Source organism: Grampus griseus (assembly GCF_964374135.1).
Source record: "Grampus griseus genome assembly, chromosome: 10".
NCBI lineage: Eukaryota > Metazoa > Chordata > Mammalia > Artiodactyla > Delphinidae > Grampus > Grampus griseus.
The window spans coordinates 86,926,765-86,950,429 of NC_139004.1; the positions used below are offsets into that span (position 1 = coordinate 86,926,765).

The 23,665-nt window shown below is 45.3% G+C and overlaps 1 protein-coding gene across 2 annotated transcripts in view; it reads right to left on the bottom strand.

Annotated features, from left to right (window-relative positions):
* The window catches only part of PDZRN3 (PDZ domain containing ring finger 3), a gene marked incomplete at its 5' end in the record, with an annotated part of 246,703 nt that overhangs the window by 26,258 nt on the left and 196,780 nt on the right, over positions 1 to 23,665 (bottom strand). For both annotated transcript variants that reach the window (XM_082663476.1, XM_082663477.1), the window contains one exon: positions 535 to 782. In XM_082663476.1, coding sequence (XP_082519602.1) covers positions 535 to 782 — 248 coding nt within the window. The remainder of the gene's footprint in view (positions 1 to 534; positions 783 to 23,665) is intronic.

Consider the following 23,665-nt stretch of genomic DNA (forward strand, 5'->3'; position numbering starts at 1 on the left):
TGTAAAGTAATTTACGTGAAGCACTGGATCACAGCTGGTATTTAATCGGTAACTGCAGTGCTTATAGGAGGCACGTGTGAATTTACTCCATGGATCCAGGTTTGAAATGAGACCCAAGAAAGCAGAAGGCACAACCTCCTGGGCTCTCTTGACACTCACAACTTGCTTTGCTGTCTCTTTAAAACAACCATCAGCATTCCCTCTAGTGAGAACTACCAAACCTTCCCACTGCCATTTGCGGTGATTAAATTTTATTCGGAAACAACTTTTATGACATTTGTAAGTCATTTTGTTCTTCGAATATAATCTGACTAACTCCGCTCCAGGGTTCTAACAAAGTAATTAATATGTCGGAGCGGTTTTGAGCAGGATTCAATTTATTGCCTCTATAAACAATAAAGTGAAACGTGGGCAACTTGGGGGAAAACTGTAAGATGTGTTCATTGTTTTCACCACACGGAAGGGAAGAAACCAACTTCTCTGTACTTCTGTACCACACTTAACACATTTAAGATTCATCACCATGTGACTTACTCCTCGGGCAAGAGATAGGGATCCAGCACAGGTGGGGTGGGCGAGGACATCTTGGTAAGAGCCATGATGTGCTCAAAGGTGATGTCCGTTTGGGTTCCCGTGTCCACCATCTGTGACTCTGACGGAGGCGTGAACATTTTGGTCCGTGGCGTTCGCCTCAACACCTGGACCACGATGGGCTCCTTAGCTGTCTTGAAGGCTTCCACAGCCTGGTCATGAGTTGCTCTGGATAAGTCTTTGCCATTAACCTGTCGAAAAACAGTAGAGGGGGAGAGGATTATAATTAAGCGGAAGCCGGAAAGACGGTTTTCGTGTGTAAGCAGCTAAAAGGAAAACGTGCGGGCGTCCGAGGACTTCACTGCTCTGTTTCAGGTTTCCCCAGGAATGCCTGGTGGGAAGGGGGTAGGTTTGGAGGTGTGCAGATCAGGCATGAAATAATAAATCTCACGGCGGGGAAGGCGTGGCTTCCCACTGGAGTGTCTTTAACACAATTTCATCCCCTTCTCATCTTGCCTGGGAGAGAAAAGAGCAGCCTCAGGCTCACAGCCTTTATGGGCCATACTAGCTAACTGGAAATTAATTATATTGTTCTGTTTTAATGGTGTGTATTTTCCCAGTTCCTGTCAGGTGAGATTAGTTTCCCTTCTATGGAAGCGATATGACATTTCCTTCTTAAATGAATGCCTTTGCTTTTCCTTAAAAAGTCAATGAGAATATTAAGTAAGTGATAATACAGGTCACAGGTAGATATGGCAAGTATCAAGGAGGAACTCAAATGACCTGACATTCTGGCCCATGTTCGGGAAACAGCAGCTAGCTTAACTGCTGTGTTGTTTCCCACTGTGCACACAGTCCTTTGCTACTGCTGCATCCTCAATGTCTACACCTACCGAGTGCCCACTGTCTACCACATGACTTAAATGAAGACGCCTCTTAACACGTCCGTCATCACAGTCATGAGAAGCTGGCAAGACCAGAAGTACGTGCATCCCTCTCCCCTTATAGCCACAAATAAACCGCGCAAGATGACCTTGCTGGTGACTGATGGGTCAGAACTTCGGACGCTGCATCCAGGATTCTTTCCAACGATAGAATCCGAACTAACTGAACACGGCTGTCTTTAGAACAGCTTACACAAGAGGAAACAGAAGCCGGAACCTTATGTCTAGAAAATGAGGTTATTCCAAGCAACATGGAAGCTCAACTATTTACCCTCCCCGTCCCACTCCCCACAGCAAAGGACTACGACACTGTGTTCCGATAGCTAGGTGATGTCTCATGACTGCACTCACATGAGAGTTATCAGGCTCTGAAATATTTTGATACCATCCCCCAAGTGGTATGTATACTGCTTAAGGGCCAATATAAAATGATGGTATAGGAATCATATTCTGCAGAATATATGTTTGTAGAAGTTCCTTGGCTTCTCAGATCTTCTCTGGACAGCACCACTGACAAACTCATGTCATTTATTTGTAAATGCCAAAACCAACACCGAACCTTTGCTAGTCTGGCGTCTACATGCCCCACCTTAGCATCGTGTACTTCGAAGCACACTGACGATTCGGTCTGTCCCCTGAGGTAGAGCACTTCGGTTTCTCTTTGCCAAGCAGAACGTGAATACCGATTATGCAGCTGTTTTTCTGGTTTTTTTTTTTCCCTAAGCCCTTTCACTCTGGCCCTACAGGGACAAGAACTCTAGGTTGGAGTGCCTTGCAAACAACTGCTGGGTCGAGGAATAGATGTCGGATTCTTTCCTTGTAATGAAGCCCAAATGAATCGCCAGTGGAGATTATTAATGATTTGGATTCAGTCCACTCAAGTAATTTACTATCATCATGAGGGAGTTAGGCAGAGCAGCAACTGTGGGCTGCAAAATGACTCAGGTGCACCAGTAAATAAGTGAATGGCTGAACCATCAAACTCTTACCATCCTTCACCCTGGAGGAGTGGGAACACCAGGATTTAACACCACGGCCGTCTTCATTCCTCCTCCATGGAGGACAGAATGAAAGGACATGAAGGAATTCTTCCTAGCTTTGCAAACCAGTTGAGCACCTCGACCCCTTCCCTGCTCAGAGCCTAGAACTCTGAGGGCTTGGGGATGAGGTGAGGGCGGGGGAATGAAGCCCAAGTTGGAGTGCTGTGAAATTCGCGCCAAGGCCGAACTGTCTGAGCCGTGTTTTCCGTTAATGCGTGACACCGGGAGTCAAATCATCTACGAATTTATGATGCCATAGTAAATTTCTCCCTGGATTAAATGAATGCCGTAGACAGCACCCTGAGGAGATATCGGTTTGGCCAGTGCCAGCTCGCCATGCTGGGGATGTCTTGTGCTAAAGGTAGTTTTACCCACAGTGAACTCACAGTAAGACTTTTGAATGGGTCTGCAAGTTGGCCTTTTGCCAAACAGGAACGAGCATGGGACTTTCTTCTAAGGGAGCCTTCCAACTGTGTCTTAAAAAAAAAAAAAAGAAATCCATCCTAGGAGTCTTTACGTTTTATCCACATAATTAGGTCTTGCAAATACCTCAGCAGAAAGGTCAGCTGCCTGATAAAAAGCACCCCTCCTTGTTCCTCCTGCTTCCTCTCTGCTGAAAGAGCTTGGACTTCGTTTGCTTTCCACCAGATCAGAGAGCATTCCCTCTGGGGGAGACCTGAGATGTGGGTCTAATTGGCTTTAGCCCATTGTGGAGGTCTGCTTCCTTTTGCTTAGACATGGAGCCGGGTCTCTGAGGCCAGGTTAACACACTAAGGGATGCAGAGCAGAAAAACAGAGAACTGGGGTCTCTTGATGATTATCTTTGAGCACATGAACCGACCAAGCTTAGAACCTCTTAACCCCAAACTTCTTGTCATATTTGATAACACAATCCTCATACCTGAGGCCATTTTCACTTGTATTTTAACTCCCTGCAGCCCCAAACACCCCAATAGGTATAGATATTGCACCGATGCACTGTAAAGTTAGACAGGAGTGTAGTATTTGTTCCTACAGACGTTCCTCTGATGTGTATAAAACAGGGGGTGAAAATGCTTTTCTGATTAGGAGTGTATTTTACTCAGCTTATTATTATTATTATTTTGTACAGAAAAGTGATGGCAACTATTGCTTTCTCGTACAGGTGTCTAAACCAATGCTAGAACCGCTAAGCAGATGCTTAAATGGTACCTACAACACTTAAAGGATGGACGCGTCTGCAGCAGTCTAAGCTAAGAAGATTCTCGGGGGCAAAGAGCTGCCCTGTGTCCGGGCGCACACGATTACAGATGCAGGCAAGCTTTTCCGAATCCCTCTGACTTTGGGTATTATTCAACGGCATGGATACATCGGCACCCATAACATCCCGAGGGCCTAAGATGCAGAGAAAGAGGAGGTGGCAAATCCCAAGGGAGGCCAGGAACTTGGTCGGCGACTGTGAAGCATCCTCTCATCCCCCACCAGATCGTCACCCCCCGCTCACGGCCGGGTCCCACAGAAAGGCAGTTCTCACCACGGAAGCGGACCCAACAATTTCAGGAGCCCGGTGCCCTGTATATGTTAATCAAACACAGTTCCAATATGCCGCTCCACAAGCCAGGGGACCCGCTCCTTTCTCACGGCTCAGGGCTGCAGTGCCCAGGGGCTCAAGCTGTGGAATCAGACCGGGGTTAGAATCCGGACTGTCGCTTTGGACAATTTATTTCTCTCTGAGTCTCGGTTTCCTCATGTGCAAAATAAATGTAATTATAGTGTCACGCCTCTTAGGGTTATTATAAAGTTTAATGAGATAATCTACTTTACAGCCTAGCCTGCACATCATAAGAGTTTACTAAGATACCAGTGCTCACGGGGATCCTACCCCAAAACAGTCACATTTTCCCAGGAGAAAAGAGTCTGCATATCAAAGAAGCAAAAGCAGCCTAGTTAGGTGGTCTTAAGAGGCATTTGTATACTGAGAGGCTTTTTGATTTTTCAGGGAAGTTCCCAGCCCAAACGTTCCTCCGCTACCGACATACATATTGATATTTTCAGTCCGCAGTTTGGGATTCTCTGGGGCGGGCAGTGCAACGGAGAAATCTTACAGGACGCCTAGACCCCTGCCACACAAGCTTCTTGACAACGTATTTTAGGCATCATTACATTCTCTTAAAAGACGATGAGACAAGGCAGGGACTTACTCTCCTAGACAATCCATTTTTGCGGCCAAATTTGTTTGCAATTACCTTGTGCACATAACACTTATTACCCTGTCATCTTGGAATCACATCACTGAGAGACTTAAGTGAGGTGATGAGTCCGGTGCATGCCGTCAGCCAACCGAGAATGACAACCTTTATTCCCGGGATTAGCATTACATGTACATTACACAAGACGGCGGTGATGATGGCTGCAATTACAGGCGCAATGCTCATCCCGTGACGTTTGGCCCAGTCAAATTAAATATCATTAACTCGCCCAATTGAGCAGATTGCCTTTAAAACAGTTTATGCAGCTCTAAAACCAAGGAAATGGAATGTTTGGGGAGAAAAACGCTGCTGGTAAACTTTATTATAAATTAAATGCTTACGTTATTCACCTAAGGCTCTGGATGGTCCCCTGGGATGTAGGTGCCATTAGGGTGAAAATCCAATTCCTTTATCTCAGGGCAAACATCACTGCTGCAAAAGTGACAGGACACTAAGGGACCTTCAAGAGGTCCTTTAGCATACGATCTCCAGGGACAGGATGCCGAGGGCACGGAAGGATTCCCTCCCGGTTGCATTTAAGCCTGGGTAGCATGACTCCGGCTCTTTGCATGAGGTGCCCGTCGGTATGTTTTCCACGGTCCTGAGAACGAACGCAAAGCTGGTAGGTTTTTCCACATGGGGGTACATTTCATGGATAACCCAGCTGTCCATCTTTCACCCATTCACCAAGTATTTTCTGAGGTTACTCAGGGAGACCTGTTCCCCTCTTGGCTGACGGGATACCACTTGGAAGGATTTCTTGGGGAAAAATGAGGCCACAGGAGGTGCAAGCCACTTAAGAAATGGTCAGATGAAATGCACTGTGGGTAGCATTTCACCGTGGCATCTAATGAGAGGTTGGATCTGGCCGAGGAAGGCAAAATCTACACACGCTGGAACGGTAATTAAGCTCACGACCTAGAAAGACTCTTGGTTTTCACGGTCTACCTAGAAATTCCACTGGTGAAACTACTGTCATACGCTTTTTAAAATCACCTTTCAAAACAGGAGCCAGAAAGCTTTAAAAGTTCCCTACAACATAATTATAAGCATTTCGTGGTATTTTAAGATCTATCTGGAAAAGACATAGCATATTCTCTCTAAATTAGGCAATACCTTTCTATTTATGGGAAGACAGTTGGTTTCTGAGGATCTGCATATCACGATCACCTCGATTTCTATTACCTGTGCAAACGACCCCAGTATAAAGTGCTAATGCAGTTTTCAATTCAGCCTACTATAAATTACGCCCCGGGCTAAAACCCCGGTTTTATAGGGTTCATTTAATTAAATACAGAGGCAGTGATTGCATTCTGTAAAATATCACACCTATGTTGTCAAACTAATTAAAACTTAGATTCCACTGGAAGCAATAGACGATAATAAACTACACACCGAAAAGTAAAAGGTTTCAAGCCCTGATTTAGGTTGGATTAAAAAAACTTCTTTCATTCAGGCAAACTCCTGTCTGCCTTAATTTATTTCAAATTTATAGTCTGCTCTGGGGCTCGATAAAGGGAAGGCCAACTTATCTAAAATAGAGGTATTATGGCGGTGAAGAAGGAATATGGGTCTTAGTGAACAAATGGTGTTCAAATTAATATGTTTCTGTGCAAAGTACTCACTTTCAAGACGGTATGAACAAGGAGAGTACACTCACAGAGACCTCAGTTCCGATGTAGTAGAACTTACATCTGTACGGGTGCATTCGGTTTGCAGTAAGGACCGCAGTGAGGTTTGTCCATGGTCATTTCTAAATGTGTCCTGATGTTTTTCCCTAGGTTTGGTATTTCTTCAACGGGAAGATCCCCTCATTATATTCTGAGTGCCCTGTGTGGATGAAATGTATAGCCTGGCTAATTTTCCTATCAGAGGAGTCTTCCTTCTGTCAAACTTAAGCCTATCATGTTTCAAAATGCTTTACTGTTTTTTTTTCCCCCTAAATATAGAATATACATGGCTACCAGCCTCCGAGTGATAGATGACACATCTTAAAGAAAGAGGCTAAAAATCATAGATGCACTCAGATTAAAAAGTCTTAGTCCTACACTATTACAAGATGCTTTTCTTCTCAGGTCAAAATCCTATCTTCATCAACAAAATGCTGCTTATCTCCTTTTGGAAGCCTTGATTTCATCACCCCGAAATCCCATTGTGAACGATAGGTCACAGAGGTCTATTAAACTACAGTGGTTTTGAACCATTTTGCATCTTAAAATGAACATGCCTACTTTAACCTCATCTTAAAGGTGGTAATTTAAAGAAGCAGCTCAACATATCATAGGAAAGCCCAGTGGTGAGTACTTGGAAACAAGGTGTTTCTACAGCTGAATCTCTCTACAGTCTAGGTCCCTTAAGTCCTTCTTTGAAACGCGAGTGTCTTTTCCGGGTATGTATTTAATGCTGGAGGAGGGACTGGTTTCAGGTTACAAGTCAGTTAAATACGGTCCTTCACATTCCAAGGGTTCAGCGCTGTTCATCCCGGGAGGATGTTCTCGCAAATGTCTTCAACCATCCCTGCCCTTCTCTTATTCTTTCTTACTCATCTGAAAAGCCCTGGCCTATCTTTCTGGCCAGTCACCTGCCTCCCCGTTTCTACCTGTAGACTAGTGATGCTGGAGAACGTTCCCACAGGAGATGTCGCTGAGTCAAACGGGATCACACCCTTCACAGCTGTTTTGAGATGTGTAATTATGTACTTATTTGATTTTCGGTTGATGGCCGACATTTTCTCATGGGGCCCTAAGTTCCACAAGGGCAAGAACTGTGTCTTTTGTTCACTATAGGACACCCGGAGCTTAGCACAGCGGCTGGCATGTAGCAGCCTCGCAAATAATTTATCACCTGAGTGACCTATTCACGCATCTGTAGACTGTCATGTTCCTCTCGTGCACAGTTGCTGGCATTTCATGGTCTTTCCTACTCTTGAAACAAAAGCATTTTCTGCTCTGATCTTACATTCATAGCTAAGATCGACACAAACCTGATTATGTGTCCATTTTTATAATTGTCAGATTCCAAACAAGAATAAAACGTGTGTTGTATTTTGTTACAAACATACATATTCTGTGAGGAGTGCTTTCGATCTTAAAGCGTCTCCTGTTCCATTTCTTGATACGATCCAAGTGGTATCAAGGAAAGTACCCTCTGATGTTTTGGAGAATGAAATATATGAGGCCCAGAGAGGTCTTGGAGTGTTTGTGAAGAAACAAGGCAGCCCTAGCTAAGCTCTCCTGAAGTCCCTGGGTTCTGAACTTGCAGGTGACAAGGTGGAACCACTAGAAGTCAAAAAGGAACCTTGAAAAAAAAAAAAAAGGAACCTTGATCCCCAATGGAGAGGAAAGAAATAAGAAATACCAAATTGACAGACCTCACCGAAAAATCCGAAAATGGGAAATTGCTTCTTTCTCTTTCTCGGACCATTCTCTCTCCTCCCCATATCCGTCCTCCCCCTTCCAGCAGGGGCGCAGACTCAACCGTGAGCAACGTGCCCAGGCCGGGAGGTGATGAGGACAGGTGGGCTACAGGTGTGTCCGCCCAGAAGAAGGCGGGCCCTTCTCTAACTCACAGCGAAAGCCAGAAGGGCTGGCCTTGGGCCCGCTCGGGTGCCCAGCTCTGGAGTCGGGTGTGGTGGAAGCGCACGATGGCCTGGCCTACGGGCATTTACACTTGAGTCCTGGATACATGGAGGGGACTGCTGGGTGCTCGGCTACCTCACCCTGCACCAGGAGGGTTGTCAACAGGGGTCCTCCCTGAGGACATCCAGGTTGAACACTCCGAGGAAGCTCTCTGTGCGGCATCGCTCACCTTGGTACCTAATGAGTGAACAGAATACGTGAGGCCAAATGCTGGAGTCTCTGACACGTCAATCGTGATACAGCCAACAGGGGGACAGCACCCTGCTGTCCTGCCAGACGAAGACTTAGTCTAAGCACTCTGTCTACGTTAACTCACGCAGTCTTCCCATGAGGGTGGTGCTACTATCATCACCATTTAACGGGGATGAAATCCAGAAGCACAGAGAGTGTTTGTGCACCTGAAGACCTTCCGCTAAGGATGCTGGTGGCTTTCGCCTTGAATTGGGAGACGCACGCTTAGTTCAGTTCACGCTTCTTTCTACACGTCAAGTTTACTGCATTTAACCATCCATATTGGCATGATCTCCTACGGTAACAGCAAATATAGCCGCACGTAGAAGGAACAAAGCGTGGCCAGGTTTTTGCAAGCATCACAGCAAAGCCTTATGAAAACCATTTTATGTCATTTCCACCTCCTTGGTATAAACTTCATATTGGTCTCATAAATCTCCTGTACAAACTTAAATTTGTTAGTTGATTTCCTCAGACTAGAGGGCTGGCTAGAATAAAATTTCTACCCTCGGGTCTCTGACCATTAGAGGAAGGGGCGTGTAGGAAGATTCTTCCATCAACAGAATTGTCGTCACACAGGATTTACAACAATGTTTCGTGATGTTTCATGTCACCACAGTCATTTAAGTTTCAAGTGAGGAGGGGCTTCTAACGGATACTGCATGAAGACGGGCAAGAAGAGGCAGGAGTTTTACATGTCATGGGGGTCCGCGGTGAAGGTTGTAAGCTCCAGCCCTAGGGCTGATTGCCTCGGCTTCAACGTAGGCCGTGTCACTTATGTGCTGTAGCATCTTGGGCAAGTTAACCTCTCAGTGCCTCAGTTTTCTTACCAGCGAAATGGGTTTACAGCAGGACCTATCTCGTTGGGTGGTGTTAGAATTAATTAGGCTGTGCAGAGAAAGTAATTAGGGTGCATGGCCCTGCACAGAGTGAGGGCTCCATAAACGTTAGCTATCTGTTGTCCTCACTCATTTGGAGAATTACTGGGGAACCCATCATGTGCCAGGCACTGATACAGTGGTAACCAAGGCCCAGTAACACTGGGTAAAGAATGAACACTGTCGGGGCTCTGGGGGGAGACACACAGGGGTCTGAATCCCTGCTCCGTTTACCAGACGTGTGACTTTGGGTAAATCATTCTACCCCTGTGCCTCAGTGTCCCAGTTGGAAATGGGGGACATTAAAGTATTTCCCTCCTAGGGTTTTGAGACAAAGATCTAAGCACAGGGCCCAGTGTTAGCTGTTGTTATAACCCTACAAACCTGGACAAATTACCTACCTCTCCCTGTGCCTTATCTATAAATGGAGTTGTAAAGGTTTGTAGAAAAGGGCTTAGAAGGGAGTCTGGCTCGTAGTCACCACTTTTACAGGAGATACTGGCCCACATGTGGTTCCTAAAGATTCCAGCTGTCAAATTTCAGTAAAAGCTTAGCTGCAAATAAATCACAAGAACACCCATAAAACAGATCTTACGTCCCACTCATTTATGGGGAAAGAAAGCCTTTTCTGGATCCTGGCATCCATCTCAAGGATGTGATCCTGTGCACTCCAAGCACTGGGTGTCTGCTCTGTGCCAGGTGCTGTGCTAAGTGCTTTACGTGCACAATTTCATCCCATTTCACAGTAAGAAGGTCAATGGTGAGGTGAGCGGTATTACCTCTGCTTTCATGGGCCAGGAAGTAAAAGCCCGAGGAGTGCTGGCAGCTTCCTAAAAGATGTGCAGCTCATGAGCAGGAGAGATGGGATTTGAACAAGGCCTGCCCAACTTCAAGTGCATGCTCTAACCACTGGGCAGCACAGCTGGACTGCTATGACCCAACCTCAGCCTTGAAGCGAAGGGAAGTGTTAATGGCTGATTATACTGACCCCAAGAAGGGATGGTGGGATGAACCTGGGATGAAACGGTGTCATCAGAAAGAGAGAGGGGTGGGCCCTAGACAAGGAACATACTCTCAAGTGGGAAGAACAAAGATCCTCGTCAAAGGAGGACATTCACTGGACGTGCCTTGCTGGGGATGGGTGGGCTCCTCCATGCCGAACCAGGTGGGCTCACCTTTCCCAGGAACTCGTGGTGGTAATGACACCACATGTAATGATGTTCACTAACCCATCCCTTCCTACGTAACTGTAGAGAAGCTCAAAGCAGAGGGGAATCTATCTTTTCTCTAAATTCTTTTCTCACTAAGTTGTCTCATCAGATTTTAGCCTGTCTGTCCTACGAACGTCCATGTCCCAAGGCATGTTGCGAAGCTCTGGCAACGGAACACCATTTAAAATAGTCCAATTAGGGCAAAAGTAGTCTTTTGTTAAAAAAGAACATTCTTGAGCAGTAATGAAATAAGTAGCCTCAGAGTTTCTGAAGCCTTTGAATCTTAAAGAGGAGTCGGGCCAAGAGATCTAATTGTGAAAAATGCTTACTGGCCTTAACGACCTGCACTTTATTTGCTGCTCTTAACAAGATTATGAAATTTCCTAACTATCTCTAAAGAACACGAAGGTCAGGCAACAAACCAATGAATTCCAGAAAGAAAATCAAAGCTAAAGTTGATTCACTTTGAATAGAATTTCCTGGCTCTCAAGGATTTGTGTAACCTCAACAGTGATTTGGAATCTTGTTTGTTTGTTGTCGGTTTTCTATCCAAAGAAATAAAATTATGATGCATATCACTTAGATGAAAACTAATTTTGGCTCCTGCATCACCAACTAGTTCATTTAGTGGTCTACAGACCGATTAGTAAAACGTCTGTTAAAATGACTGTGGAGGATCCTTGAAGAAAACGCTGTAGAAATTAAATGTCATCTTAGTGGTTAAAAAAAAAAATCAGTTGAGAAGGGCCTGGTGTCAGTATGAAAATAAAACTACCCCTGAATGTTTAGAGAATGGCTAGTTTTCCTTCTGACCTCATTCATATAGGAGTAATCATTAGTTGGCTTGTCCATAATCACCTTTCTAATGAATTATGCTGTATCTTCTCAAATACCTCCCATTTCCTAAAAAGCATTTTTAAAAGTTCCACATCAGGGGAAAACTAGAAAGCAGGGCTGGAACTCGAAATGTCCTCCAAAGACCAAAGCTACTTGATTCTTTGAACAAATACTGTCTAACACTTGTGAGTATCTTCTATGTACCATACACGAGGCTTAGCACTGTACACTCAATCACTTATTCATGTGCAATCAGCACATGAATAACAAAACCTGGGAATGATTATGTGCCCAATACCCCTACTGAAACCCCAGTGCATTAGTGAGCAAAACCAGAAATGGGAGCTGCCCCAGGCAGTTCATAGTCTGGGTAAGGAGACAGATGCTAATAATCGCGTAACTGAGGGAAGGAAAGAGAACCTGGCAGGGTTAAGAGGGCGGGTGTTGGGAAGAGGGGGCTCCTCTGAGGAAGAGACGTTGAGGACAAATCAGAAGAATAACCAGGATTTACGTGGAGAGGAAGAGAGGAGAGATTATTGCAGACGGAGGGAGAAGCATGTGCAAAGGCCCTGAGGCTGGACGAAACCTGGTACACGAGGATCAGGATAGGTGGAACCGAGATGCTGATGTGATGAGACTAGAGGGGTGGGCGGGTGCAGATGATGTTGACCCTCAGAGGCTACAGATAGGACTTTGGTTCTGAGATGATTTAAGCGAGGGTGGGGGGTGTGGTGGGGGTGGTGGAGAGGTGACAGGACTCAAAGGCTACGTGTTCAGGTTTACATCTTAGAACCATGATCACAGCATCTGGCTGCTGTGTGAAGAATGGACTGGAAGAGGCTAGGAACGAGGCGACTGAGTGGCACAAGCAGACCAAAGAGATATTTGGAAAGTGGAGCCCTCCCAACCACCAGGGGAGTTCTTTCCATTTTCACAGGAAGTTGAGACTCAAGAGGGTAAGTGACTTGCCTAAGGGTTCCATAGCTATTCAACAGGAGACCAAGTTCAAGCTGGCCCGAGCTACTAACTCCAAATATAGCATTCTTCGCAAAGTAAACTACCTGTTGAGGTGTAACTTTCAAGACAAAACAAACGCAAGCTCCAAATCTCAACACCTTGAACTGCATAGGGACCTAGGCAGGTCCTGGGTTTCTTGATAATGTGGGTGGTTCTGCTACTGGGTTACTTCCTGCCTAGAGGCTCTCTCTAATGGGCGGGGTCCTAAGTCCCTGCTCCCTGCTCCTTCTTGGGGTGCTTTCCTCACAAGTTCACGTGGACGCTGAGAGCGTCCTGCCCCGACCGAAGCTCCTAGTTATTGCTGGAGACTTTGCTTCCTAAGACTCTGGAATCCTGGATCTCCACCCTTTTGCGGGAAAACCATAAGGAGCTTAGATTAGAAGAGGAAGCACGGTTTATCTTGCCGATTGATTGAAAAAGCTACTCAATCTCGAATCTCAACAATCCTCTCTGGCAAACGGGACACAAATTCCCCAGCTTCAAAAAGCGGAGCTCCACCCACTTGCTCCTAACACTCTTTGTCCTTCACATAAACTGTCCCACGTTATTGGTGTTTTAGTATGAAAAATGCAAACCATGTCCACTGACGAGAATTTTTGGATTTTTAGTTTTGACCGTTACTGGACATCAGCAGTTCCAAGCGGTATTACGATAGCTAACTGTGGGCATTTTCATTATGAAAAATTTCCTAATCTTCCCACAGGGAGAGGTAAGAAGGGAAAGAAAAACTGCAGAATTGAAGCCTGCAGTTTGGCAGGACAGCCCTTGGATGGTTTTGTTCTGTTTTTGGGGACAGCCCTTGTTGCGCAAGTGTTCTCAGAGTCGGGAACATGACTCCATATTTTATGCTACCAGAATCATTTTGGAGAGTGATGCTGCGTAACTGGGGGACGGGTGCCATTTCACTGCTTATCTAGTTGACATAATTACAGCACAAAAGCTAACCTCGTGTCTGTCCTCAACTTTGGGAAGATTCTGTGTTTTTAATTGCAAGTTACTGTTCAATTTGTTAAGGAAATTTAGGTTAGAGGAGAAAATATTTGCCTCTTTTCTGCTGGGTTGAGATGTATTTCTAAATTTGAATAACATTTCCAAGAGGAAAAACACTTCATCCTACCAGCTCACATTTCATCTGTAATGTGTACGACCACTCCGTTTAGGAGTGCTTACATGCAGTAATGAATCCGGACACATCTTTCCTGGATTGCCAAAACAGTCATACTTTGCTGAGACCCCTCCCTTGCAACCAGAGCCCAGGAACAACTTTACATCAATAGATTGTATAAGTCCTAAGTTACCTCCAGTGAAATATGCAATTACCTCGTGGCTGCTGTGAGAAATTAATGCAGATTTCTGGAAATACTGGCTGTGAAAGAAGAACCAATGAAAATGAGTGGGAATAACCAACTCTGGAGACATCTACGGTGGAAGAAACAGAAACTGGGAAGATTTAGAACCTTTGTGAATCAAAAATAAACTTAAGTTGGTACTCCTTTCTCAAAGATTTATAAATGTGATTTACAAATGGCACAAAAAGAATAATGATGACATTCTAGGATATTTATCACCTCTGAAATAGGAAATAAAATGACTCTCCCTCTTGACTTCACAGGCACTGAAGGACTTAAACTTCGACCCCATTATAATAATTGATCCTCGCTTTTTTTTTGGTGATTAAACTCTGGGCAATAAGAACGGCAGAATAATTGCATATTTCAACTGCACAGAATACCTAGCACATAGGAGGCCCATGATAAGTCTGTTGAACTGAGCAAAAATAAAATTAGAGATATTTGTAGAAAATATGAACGGGGTTAAAAGTACTAAATCACATACGCATGAGTCTTGTCCTTGATAAATGCTGGGAACCAAGAAGATAAAGTAAGAAAAATATTATACTTTTTGTCAAAAGAAACCACGGGTCCTTTCTGGCCTCAGTTTCCTCACCTGTAAATGAGGGGATTACTCTAGGTGATGATGATGATGACTTTTAATGTAGGATGAATCTCAGTGGACCCTGGGGCCCTCCTTGATTATTTCTGATTACCCAACACCTGGCCTATGCCTTACAGCCTTTCTAGACACAATCCCATAATCCCCTGCTCCAACAATTCAGTCACCTCCCGGGAGCAAGACCTGTGTCCCTAAACCCTTTCACATCCTCTGGATACTCACTTAAAACCTCTTGATTTCCCACTAGCTATCTACCTCACGTTTGGTAGTGTATATATGTCCATGCCTCTCTCTTGCTTTGACAGCTAGTGGGAAGCAGCCGCAGAGCACAGGGAGATCAGCTCGGTGCTTTGTGACAGCCTGGAGGGGTGGGATAGGGAGGGTGGGAGGGAGGGAGATGCAAGAGGGAAGAGATATGGGAACATATGTATAACTGATTCACTTTGTTATAAAGCAGAAACTAGCACACCATTGTAAAGCAATTATACCCCAATAAAGATGTAAAAAAACAAACAAACAAACAAAAAACCTCTTGATTTCACTTTCTTGCTCTCCATTTTGGTTACATAGAAGCATCCCATCAGGGTAGCACGTCCTTTCAGTCATCCCCCTGACTCTCAGGTCCAGCAGGGGACACAGAGGAGACGGACCCCTTGCCTGCAGCCACCTGGAGAAACTTTGTTTAGATGACAAAACAACCCTGAGTATGCTGCAGGGAAGTGAGCCATGGGGTGCTCCAGTGAGAGGGTGGCCAGCCCTCCATTCTGCAATCTCTCTTCTGCTCTTGGATGGTTAGAGAGCTTTAATAATTGAAGCTGAAGAGGATAATCTTGTGAGAGGAAGGAGAATAAAACCGCTTGCAGGGCTGCAGAACTCTAGTCTCTAGGATGGAGAAGAACCTGCAGCGTTTTCTAAGATGATTTATTAGACCTGGGTAGAACTTGCTAGAAACCTACCAGGAGCAAATCATCTGGGAAGGAATTAATGAACCAAACAAAACACTTGACAATGCAATTAGAATATGAGGAAATGTAGGGGTTTTCCAAAGAGAGAGAGAGAGAGGCAAGTGTGTGTCCATGATTTTGATTATGTCATACAGAAGGCTGGAAAAAGAATGGAATAATATTTTTGAAGGTAAAGTTATCACAGGGGGAGACGGAGATGGCTGCGGTTGATATTTGCAGTTTGGATGCTTCAGGAGAGTTAGCAAGTGTGCCCAGATGGGTGGAAATTCACTTGCAGCTGTGTTTCAGCAAAATGGTGCGTGGGTCTGAGAAACAGAAATAAGACCGCTGGCGGCAAAAATGATTCCCCATCACGCGCAGCGGCAGAGGGCAGCCGTGCAAACACTGTGTTTCTCTTCAGTTGCTTTAGGCAACAGTAGTTTTTTTCCCTCTGTTTTGGTTTGGGTCAGGGATTTCTCCTTTTTAAAACCTTTTCTTAGTTGAGTTAGAAACCAAGAGTCTGAAGCTCTGGAAACTTCCCTTCGACCTCATTTCATCGTGCCTGTCGGATGAGCTCACTGAAAAACAAGCTCGGCAGTGGTAACATTCGCTGTGTGTGTCCAGAGGAAACTTCTGGCTGCATACCTGTGCTAACTGCTATCCTAGGCTTTGCATACAAACTCTATCTGGGAATAATATAGGCTCCTTTTTATTGATATGAATGTATAAGTCTAAATACATACTTAAAAAAATTTTAAATTGAAGTATAGTTAATTTACAATGTTGTGTTAGTTTCAAGTGTATGGCAAAGTGATTCAGTTATATAGGTATGTGTGTGTATATATATATTCTTTTCCATATTCTTGTTTTAGTTTTAGGCAATAATTTTTTTTAATTGAAGTATAGTTGATTTACCTTTTCATACTCTTTTCCATTATGGTTTATTACAGGATATTGAATATAGTTCCCTGTTTTCAAAATCTACAGTCGGACAACTTATGTGCCCTCATCCCCTTCGCTAGAATTTTTTTTTTAATTTATTTATTTATTTATTTTTTTGCGGTACGCGGGCCTCTCACTGTTGTGGCCTCTCCCACTGCGGAGCACAGGCTCCGGACGCGCAGGCTCAGCGGCCACGGCTCACGGGCCCAGTCGCTCCGCGGCATGTGGGATCCTCCCGGACCGGGGCACGAACCCGTGTCCCCTGCATCGGCAGGCGGACTCTCAACCACTGCGCCACCAGGGAAGCCCCTTCGCTAGCTTTTTTAGTTTAGCAGGGAGATGGTTAATATCAAAACATTATACGTCACACAGTCACAACACTACCTACACAGACCTTTTATTCGTTCAAAAGTGTTTTCGTCGGCTGGAGCTCAACGAGTAAGTGTCAAAGTTTGCATAGCATGCTGGAAACAAAGCCCTCTCTGGATAGCGAAGCATACGTGGGACATGTGCACGTGAAAGTAATGATACGCTTCTCCTAGAATCCGGGACTCTTTCTGCCCCAGAGCCTCTGTCTGGGGACCCGTGACTATTCACAGGTCAGAAAGCCAGCCTGGCCGCCATGACTCAGTCCTAATCCCCATTACAAGTGCCCCGAGTGCTGGGCACAGGTGTGACTTCACCTGAGAGGCAACGTGGCGATGAAACTCCATCTCTGAGTGGTGAGAACTGTGAGGGCCGTAACCTTTTTAGTTAGCTTTGCAACCACTGCAGCATCGTCAGTGGCTGTCCCGATGTGGCACACGGTCGGCGTTCGAAAAATAACCTATTGGGGCTTCCCTGGTGGTGCAGTGGTTGCGAGTCCGCCTGCCGATGCAGGTAACACGGGTTTGTGCCCCGGTCCGGGAAGATCCCACATGCCGCGGAGCGGCTGGGCCCGTGAGCCATGGCCGCTGAGCCTGCGCGTCCGGAGCCTGTGCTCCGCAGCGGGAGAGGCCACAACAGTGAGAGGCCCGCGTACCGAAAAAAAGAAAATAAAAAAATAACCTATTGAACAAATGACCGAATCTGAGCATTTCCTCCAAACGTATGGCGTCATTCCACCTCTGCATATTATTTTGGGGAAGACTTGGCCTTATGGACATCTCCTGAAAGCCCTGTTCTCCACCGTTGCTTTAACAGAAATGACTTAGCTACAGTGGTACCCAGTGATGTCCAGAAGCTGGCCTTCCTGGATTCATTCGCGGCGCTTTACGCATTGCCCTGGAGACTTACGACCCATAACGATGATCCTCTTTGACCCAATTTTGGAGACCTGGCTGCCCCCGCCTCCTCTAGAAATGCCGGCTTTCTCCCTTGGTCCCCATAGATCGGCTTGTTTGACAATATATAACAGTGTTCAGTGCAATATCGTGCCGTACATACACTCAAACATATCACAGCTCACGTGCACACTCCCAACACCCTAGGCAGAGGGGGAGTTTGTATTCCTGTGCTTCAGAGGAAGAGTCTAAGGTTCAGAGAGGCTCAGAGAACTTTCCACAGCACAAAGTTACTCCATAGCACGGCCCTGAGTTTCCCCCTTTTATACATCAACTCTGAGTAAAACGAGGTCTCTGGTTTGTCTTCTCAACTAGGCCATGAATGCTGTGAGCACAGGGGTTGTTTTCAGTCTTTCTCTCAGCATGTGGCCCAGAGAACACAGTAGGCACTCAATACATGCTGCCCGTAGGACCACCAGAGGGTGACCCTCAACTGGGGTAAGCTTCAGGTGGAATCCCTCTCCTGCCTTAATCAAACAATAGGATGAACTTCCACTTGAAGGCAGTATCACACTGATAACATCACATAACCTCTAAAGCTATAGACCTACCTCCATTTAAAAGAGGACAAAACCACGCACAGTTTCTTGGTTAGGTCTTTCTACGATGCTTTTGTAGTTGACCAACATTCCTTTGCAGTTTACCTTACGCTCACTGGTGTAAGATTTAACTTCGGACCCCCTCCTCCCTTCTCCCCACGAATGTCAACCCCACAGGGCGGGGACTTTGCTTTCCATTGCAATGCCTGATACTTAGCACGTTACCAGGACCACAGAGGGACCTCTGAGTGTGTGTGGAAGGAAAGAGTGAGGGGATCTGCCCACATTCAGGTCTCTGCTTGAGTCAGGCAGTCCTGCGTTAGGATAACTGCTCTCCCTCTCACCAGCCACGTGATCCCAGGCAAGTTAGTCAGCCTCCCTCACTGACTCTCAGTTGTCTCATCTGTAAAATGGAACTAACAATAGTACCTGGACGTTAAGGGGCTGTGTGAGAATTACACGTATATGTATGACACATGTATATAAGCCACGTGCACAGCAAATAACAGTCATCTATCATTGCTATTATCATTTATTGGAAGCTAATAAACAAAACCCCCAAATCATGAGAATATATTGTCCTCGGGCCTTCACTGTTCATTCGAGGATAAAGAATACGATGCTGGAATTGCTTCCTCCTTTGTCTGGACATTTCTTAACTGGGGCTGGATAGGGAATAGAATTGGTTCTGAAACCTCAGAGCCAATTGAGATAAAAGAGATGCACTAACTCTCACACTGATTTGCCCCCCTTCCTTCAGTCTTAGGGGAACAGCCACATGCTCCCAGGTTCCCCTCCATGGAAGACCTTGAGCGGAAACTTCATCGGGGTGGGAGAGATGAGAAAGACATGCCGAACAACTCAAACTTCAATTCCTGCAAAGTTTCCAGAGGCCTAGCCCTACCCTACAAATCTTAAGCTTACCAAGTTGCTAGATCGAGAAATAAAAAGGAGAAAATGCCAGTCCGGGGGCAAGAGAGGCACCCCTTGCTGAGGAATTATTCCAAATGGGAACACATCAATATATGCAGGTAAGTGCAGCATAGGGTCGCTGGTATCTAACACATAGAGGATGTGCAATACAAGTTACTCATGCTGGGCATTTCAAAACCAGATAAAAAGGTACGGAATCCCGGATGTAAAAGACTACTATGATTCTGCGGGTGGGGGGGGGGACATCCACTGCTTTTCACCTCCTGATGCTACAAGGAATGTTGTTATGAGGGATACTTATTTCTCTCGAGGTTTTTCCAACTCCCCAAATATTGAGCAGCTGCCTGATAGAGGGAAATTGGTTCCTATCCTTTGCAGTTTTCTTTTATTAAAATGCACGTCACTTTGAATGCTATGTGTGACAACCACTGACATTTTGGGCAGGGGAGGGGAATAATTAATTGTCATATAGGGTAGAACAGGAACATGTCTGGTAATTCTATGGTAAACTGCTTAACACAGGGAGGAAACTGTTATCTTCCCAGATGCCTGACAAATTGCCTGCTTTCATTGGTTTAACGCTCTGAATAGTAGGTGTCTGCATTACTTAGTTTACGCATTGTTTGTTCACAAAAAAGGCATTTTTGCCAAAGACGTCTTTACATAAAAACATGCAAACTCTTAGGAAATGTGTTTATAAAGACGCCAGCTCTGCCTGTAGTCTTATGGACGTCTTCTCTTCCGTTACAACTAATGTTATGGTTTGAGAGGATTCTTTTATGGATGAAGAATGCTGTATGTGAAGAAAAATATGAAGTAGTATTCTATACTTTTTAAAGATCTTACAGCTTATCAACTCCTCCCCTGCCCGCCTTACTATTTGTGAGTTACTTTCCTTCAGAACTGGGGGAAAGGGGAGGTTTTAAAATGAGTTATTTCTTCTTGGGTCTTTTACGAATACTTTTATTTTATTAAATATTGAATAAATTTAAAAATGTCAAAGATATATGTAATTGAAAACACTGCTACAATGAAGACTTGTAAATCTCCCACCCACTTTGAGAAAAAGAACACTACCCATGTTATCTTGACAAGCTGAACTTCCCAAGTCCACAAATGATGAGAGCGCCATGAACAGCCCAGAAGAACGCACGAAGGTGGCTCTGCTCTACCAGGGACCAAGAATTACGGCATAACGACAGCAGGATATAACAGATGCTCTAAGTACAATACTGGTGCCGAGGGAAGAAAGGGAGCAGAACAGAAAGGCCAGAAACAGTCCCTACCACACAGGGAAGCTGGTATTGCCCCTTGATGCGGAAGAGATAGGCTTTTCTCCAAGTGGTACTGGAAAATCCATATTAAAAAAATGAAGCTGGGGCTTCCCTGGTGGCGAAGTGGTTGAGAGTCCGCCTGCCGATGCAGGGGACACGGGTCCGTGCCCCGGTCCGGGAGGATCCCACATGCCGCGGAGCGGCTGGGCCCGTGAGCCATGGCCGCTGGGCCTGCGCGTCCGGAGCCTGTGCTCCGCAACGGGAGAGAGGCCACAACAGTGAGAGGCCCGCGTACCGCAAAAAAAAAAAAAAAAAAGAAGTTGGACTCCAACCTTACACCATATATAAAAAGGTGCTGAGAAAGGCAATATTTATATTAAATTTTTAGAAGAAAACAGGTGAGTAGTTCTATGACTTCAAGGTAGAGATCATGTTTCCCAACAGAGACTAAAAGCACAAACTGTCAGAAAAGACTGATATATTTGATGACATTCAATTAAGGGATTAGGTTCCTTGGAAGACATCCTAAAGAGAAGGGCAAGATAGTTACAAACTGGGAGAAAACGTATAAAACTACTGAGGGACTCGTATCGGACTATGTTTTAAAAAATCCTACAAACCAAGTGAAAAAGATGCAAAATCCAATAGAGAACTGGGGACAGCCTGGACAGGGACTCCATACACGGAAAAAGAAACTCGAATATGATGAATGTACATATGAAAAAAACACAGTCAGCTCCGTGTATTGGGGGGCTTCACATCTAGGGATACGGACAGCTGACTACTTTCACTTGACTACACCATTTTATGTAAGGGACTTCTGCCCCTATGGATTTGGGTATCTGCAAGGGCTTCTGAAACCAGTCCCCTGAGGATACCGAGGGGATGTGCTCAACTTCATTGATGATTAGGGAAAAGCAAATTTAAACCATAGTGAGCTACCTCTCCATGTAAATTACATTGGAAAAGTTAAGAATTCAGACAGTACCAAGTGTCGACAGGGATGTGCAGCAACAAGAATCTACCATGATGATGAAAAACGATTTGGCATTAGTGAAACTGAAAAGGTATATCCCCTAAACGCCCCCCTTTCCTTCACATCCTGTCCTTTCTTCCCCTCTTTCCTTCCATCCATCCACTCACCCACCCACCTACATGTAAGTACCTACGTTATCTCCTACAGCAGTGGTTCTCAAAGGGTGGTACGCAGACCAGCAGCATCTAAAACCGCAGGGTGATGCATGGGACCCAGTGTTTACACAAGCCTTCCGGGTGATTCTGATGCCTGTTCACACTCGAGAACCACTGTCCTAGAGGGATTTTTATACCTTGAGACTGGTGTCAGAATGAAAGTTAAAATGAGATTCCATTCTCCTCTCCCACTGTTCTTTGCTATCAAATAGGCAAAAAGAAAAAAAGAGGGAAAAAAAAGTGAGACTCTTCTTAATACCCAGTGAGTATGGGAGTGGGGGTGACGAGAGGCGGACACTCACACACTGTTGGGTGTCACACAGAGAGGCTTATCTGGCAACACTTAATAAGTAAGAACCGCTAAAAATGCAGATCATCTGACAAAAGAACTAGAGACGTGTCCTAAGAGAATTATTTACGATTGGCCCATGCTGTCGTTTAATTGACAGATACAGTTAGATCAAGTCCTGCAGCCTGGATGTCCCCCAGAAGTGGGGTGTGTAAATCATGAACTGTCATTATGGTGACAGCTAAATGACTCATCACCGCCAAGAAGTCCCCGATCAAACCTACTTCCTCCAGATTTCTGAAAACCAGGATTCATTTGGGTAACAAGGTCCTTTCTAAAAACACACTTTCTTCTGGCAGGAGGACTCCGCCCGTCATCATTCACATTATTCGGCATCACTTCAGATTACTTTCCCATTTACTACTGGGAAGGGAAGTGTCTGAGTACAAGTAGGAGGGTCTGTGGCTAGGAGGATACAGGATAACTTCAGAGGCTGGGGTGGCTCTGAGAAGGACAGTGGTTAAAAAAAACAACTGAAGGTTAGTGTAGTTTTATCTGTGAAAGATACACACACACACACACACGTGTGTGTGTGTGTGTGTGTGTGTGTGTTTATTTTATAGACAAAACTTCACTGACCTACAGTTTTTCGCTTGTAAACTAGAGAGTACAAAATCATTCCCTTGAAAACTCTGCTTAAGCAAAGTAACGTTTCTGGTATTAACCAACAGATGGTTAAATTTTCGATCTGCATTTGAATGTCTGAGATAAGAGCTTGTCTTGCTGCCTACTTATCTAGAGGAAGACTTAAGAAAATCTGCCAGAGAACTTAGGGAGCGAAAGAGTCCTCTTCCAGTACTTTTGGTGTAACGTGGAACAGAGGTTCTCTAACTTGAACGAGCACCAGACTCATCCAGGGGGCTTGTTAAACACAGATTGCGGGGCGCCACTGGCAGGGATTCTGGCTTAGCAGGTCTGGAGTGGGGCTGGAGAATCTGCGTTTCTAACAAGCTCTCAGGTGATGGTGACGCTGCCGGCCGAGGACCAACCACACTTGGAGAACGAACGACTTCGAAGAAATTTCTGGAGACGCTTCAAAAGTCAGAAAAGCTTTCCTTGATCCCTACTGCCACTCAAGACACGTGTTCTCCACAAGTGAACACTGGTGCCACTAATTTTCTTTCACTTCTGCACTATTTCAAATGATTTTTTATTACAAGCTGATGAGTATAATCAAATGTATTTGAAAAAAAATATTATTCTGCCAGTCAGGGGGCCAGTAGACTGGGAATGAGACCGCTTGCCCAAGGTTCCCCAACAGACACACACAATGCAATATGCCCTGGGTGAAGAAACAGGAGCGCAGGCCATCTGAAGTAGGTGAACTCATTCTTGACAGTTCTGTGCTCGCCTCTCCGCCGCACGGCCCGACGGCCTCTCACTCATAAGATGACGCCTGCCATACCACTGAAGGGGACGCTGCCAGGAACACGGCTTTGTGCGCTTCAGAGAGAGGACGCTGTGCTCTCTGTTGAATCCCACACTGGCGGAGAGGGCGGGAGGGTTATTTTGGCTCTAGTGGGCCTTTACCCAGAGCTGCTGACGGTATTCCTCTGTACCTCCCCAACTTAGCCACGGCCTCTCCCTGCGTTACTGATGCGGGTAAGAAGTCATGTATAAATATTGCACTTTTTCTCACTGCTCCATATGTCTGTTTCTGCCG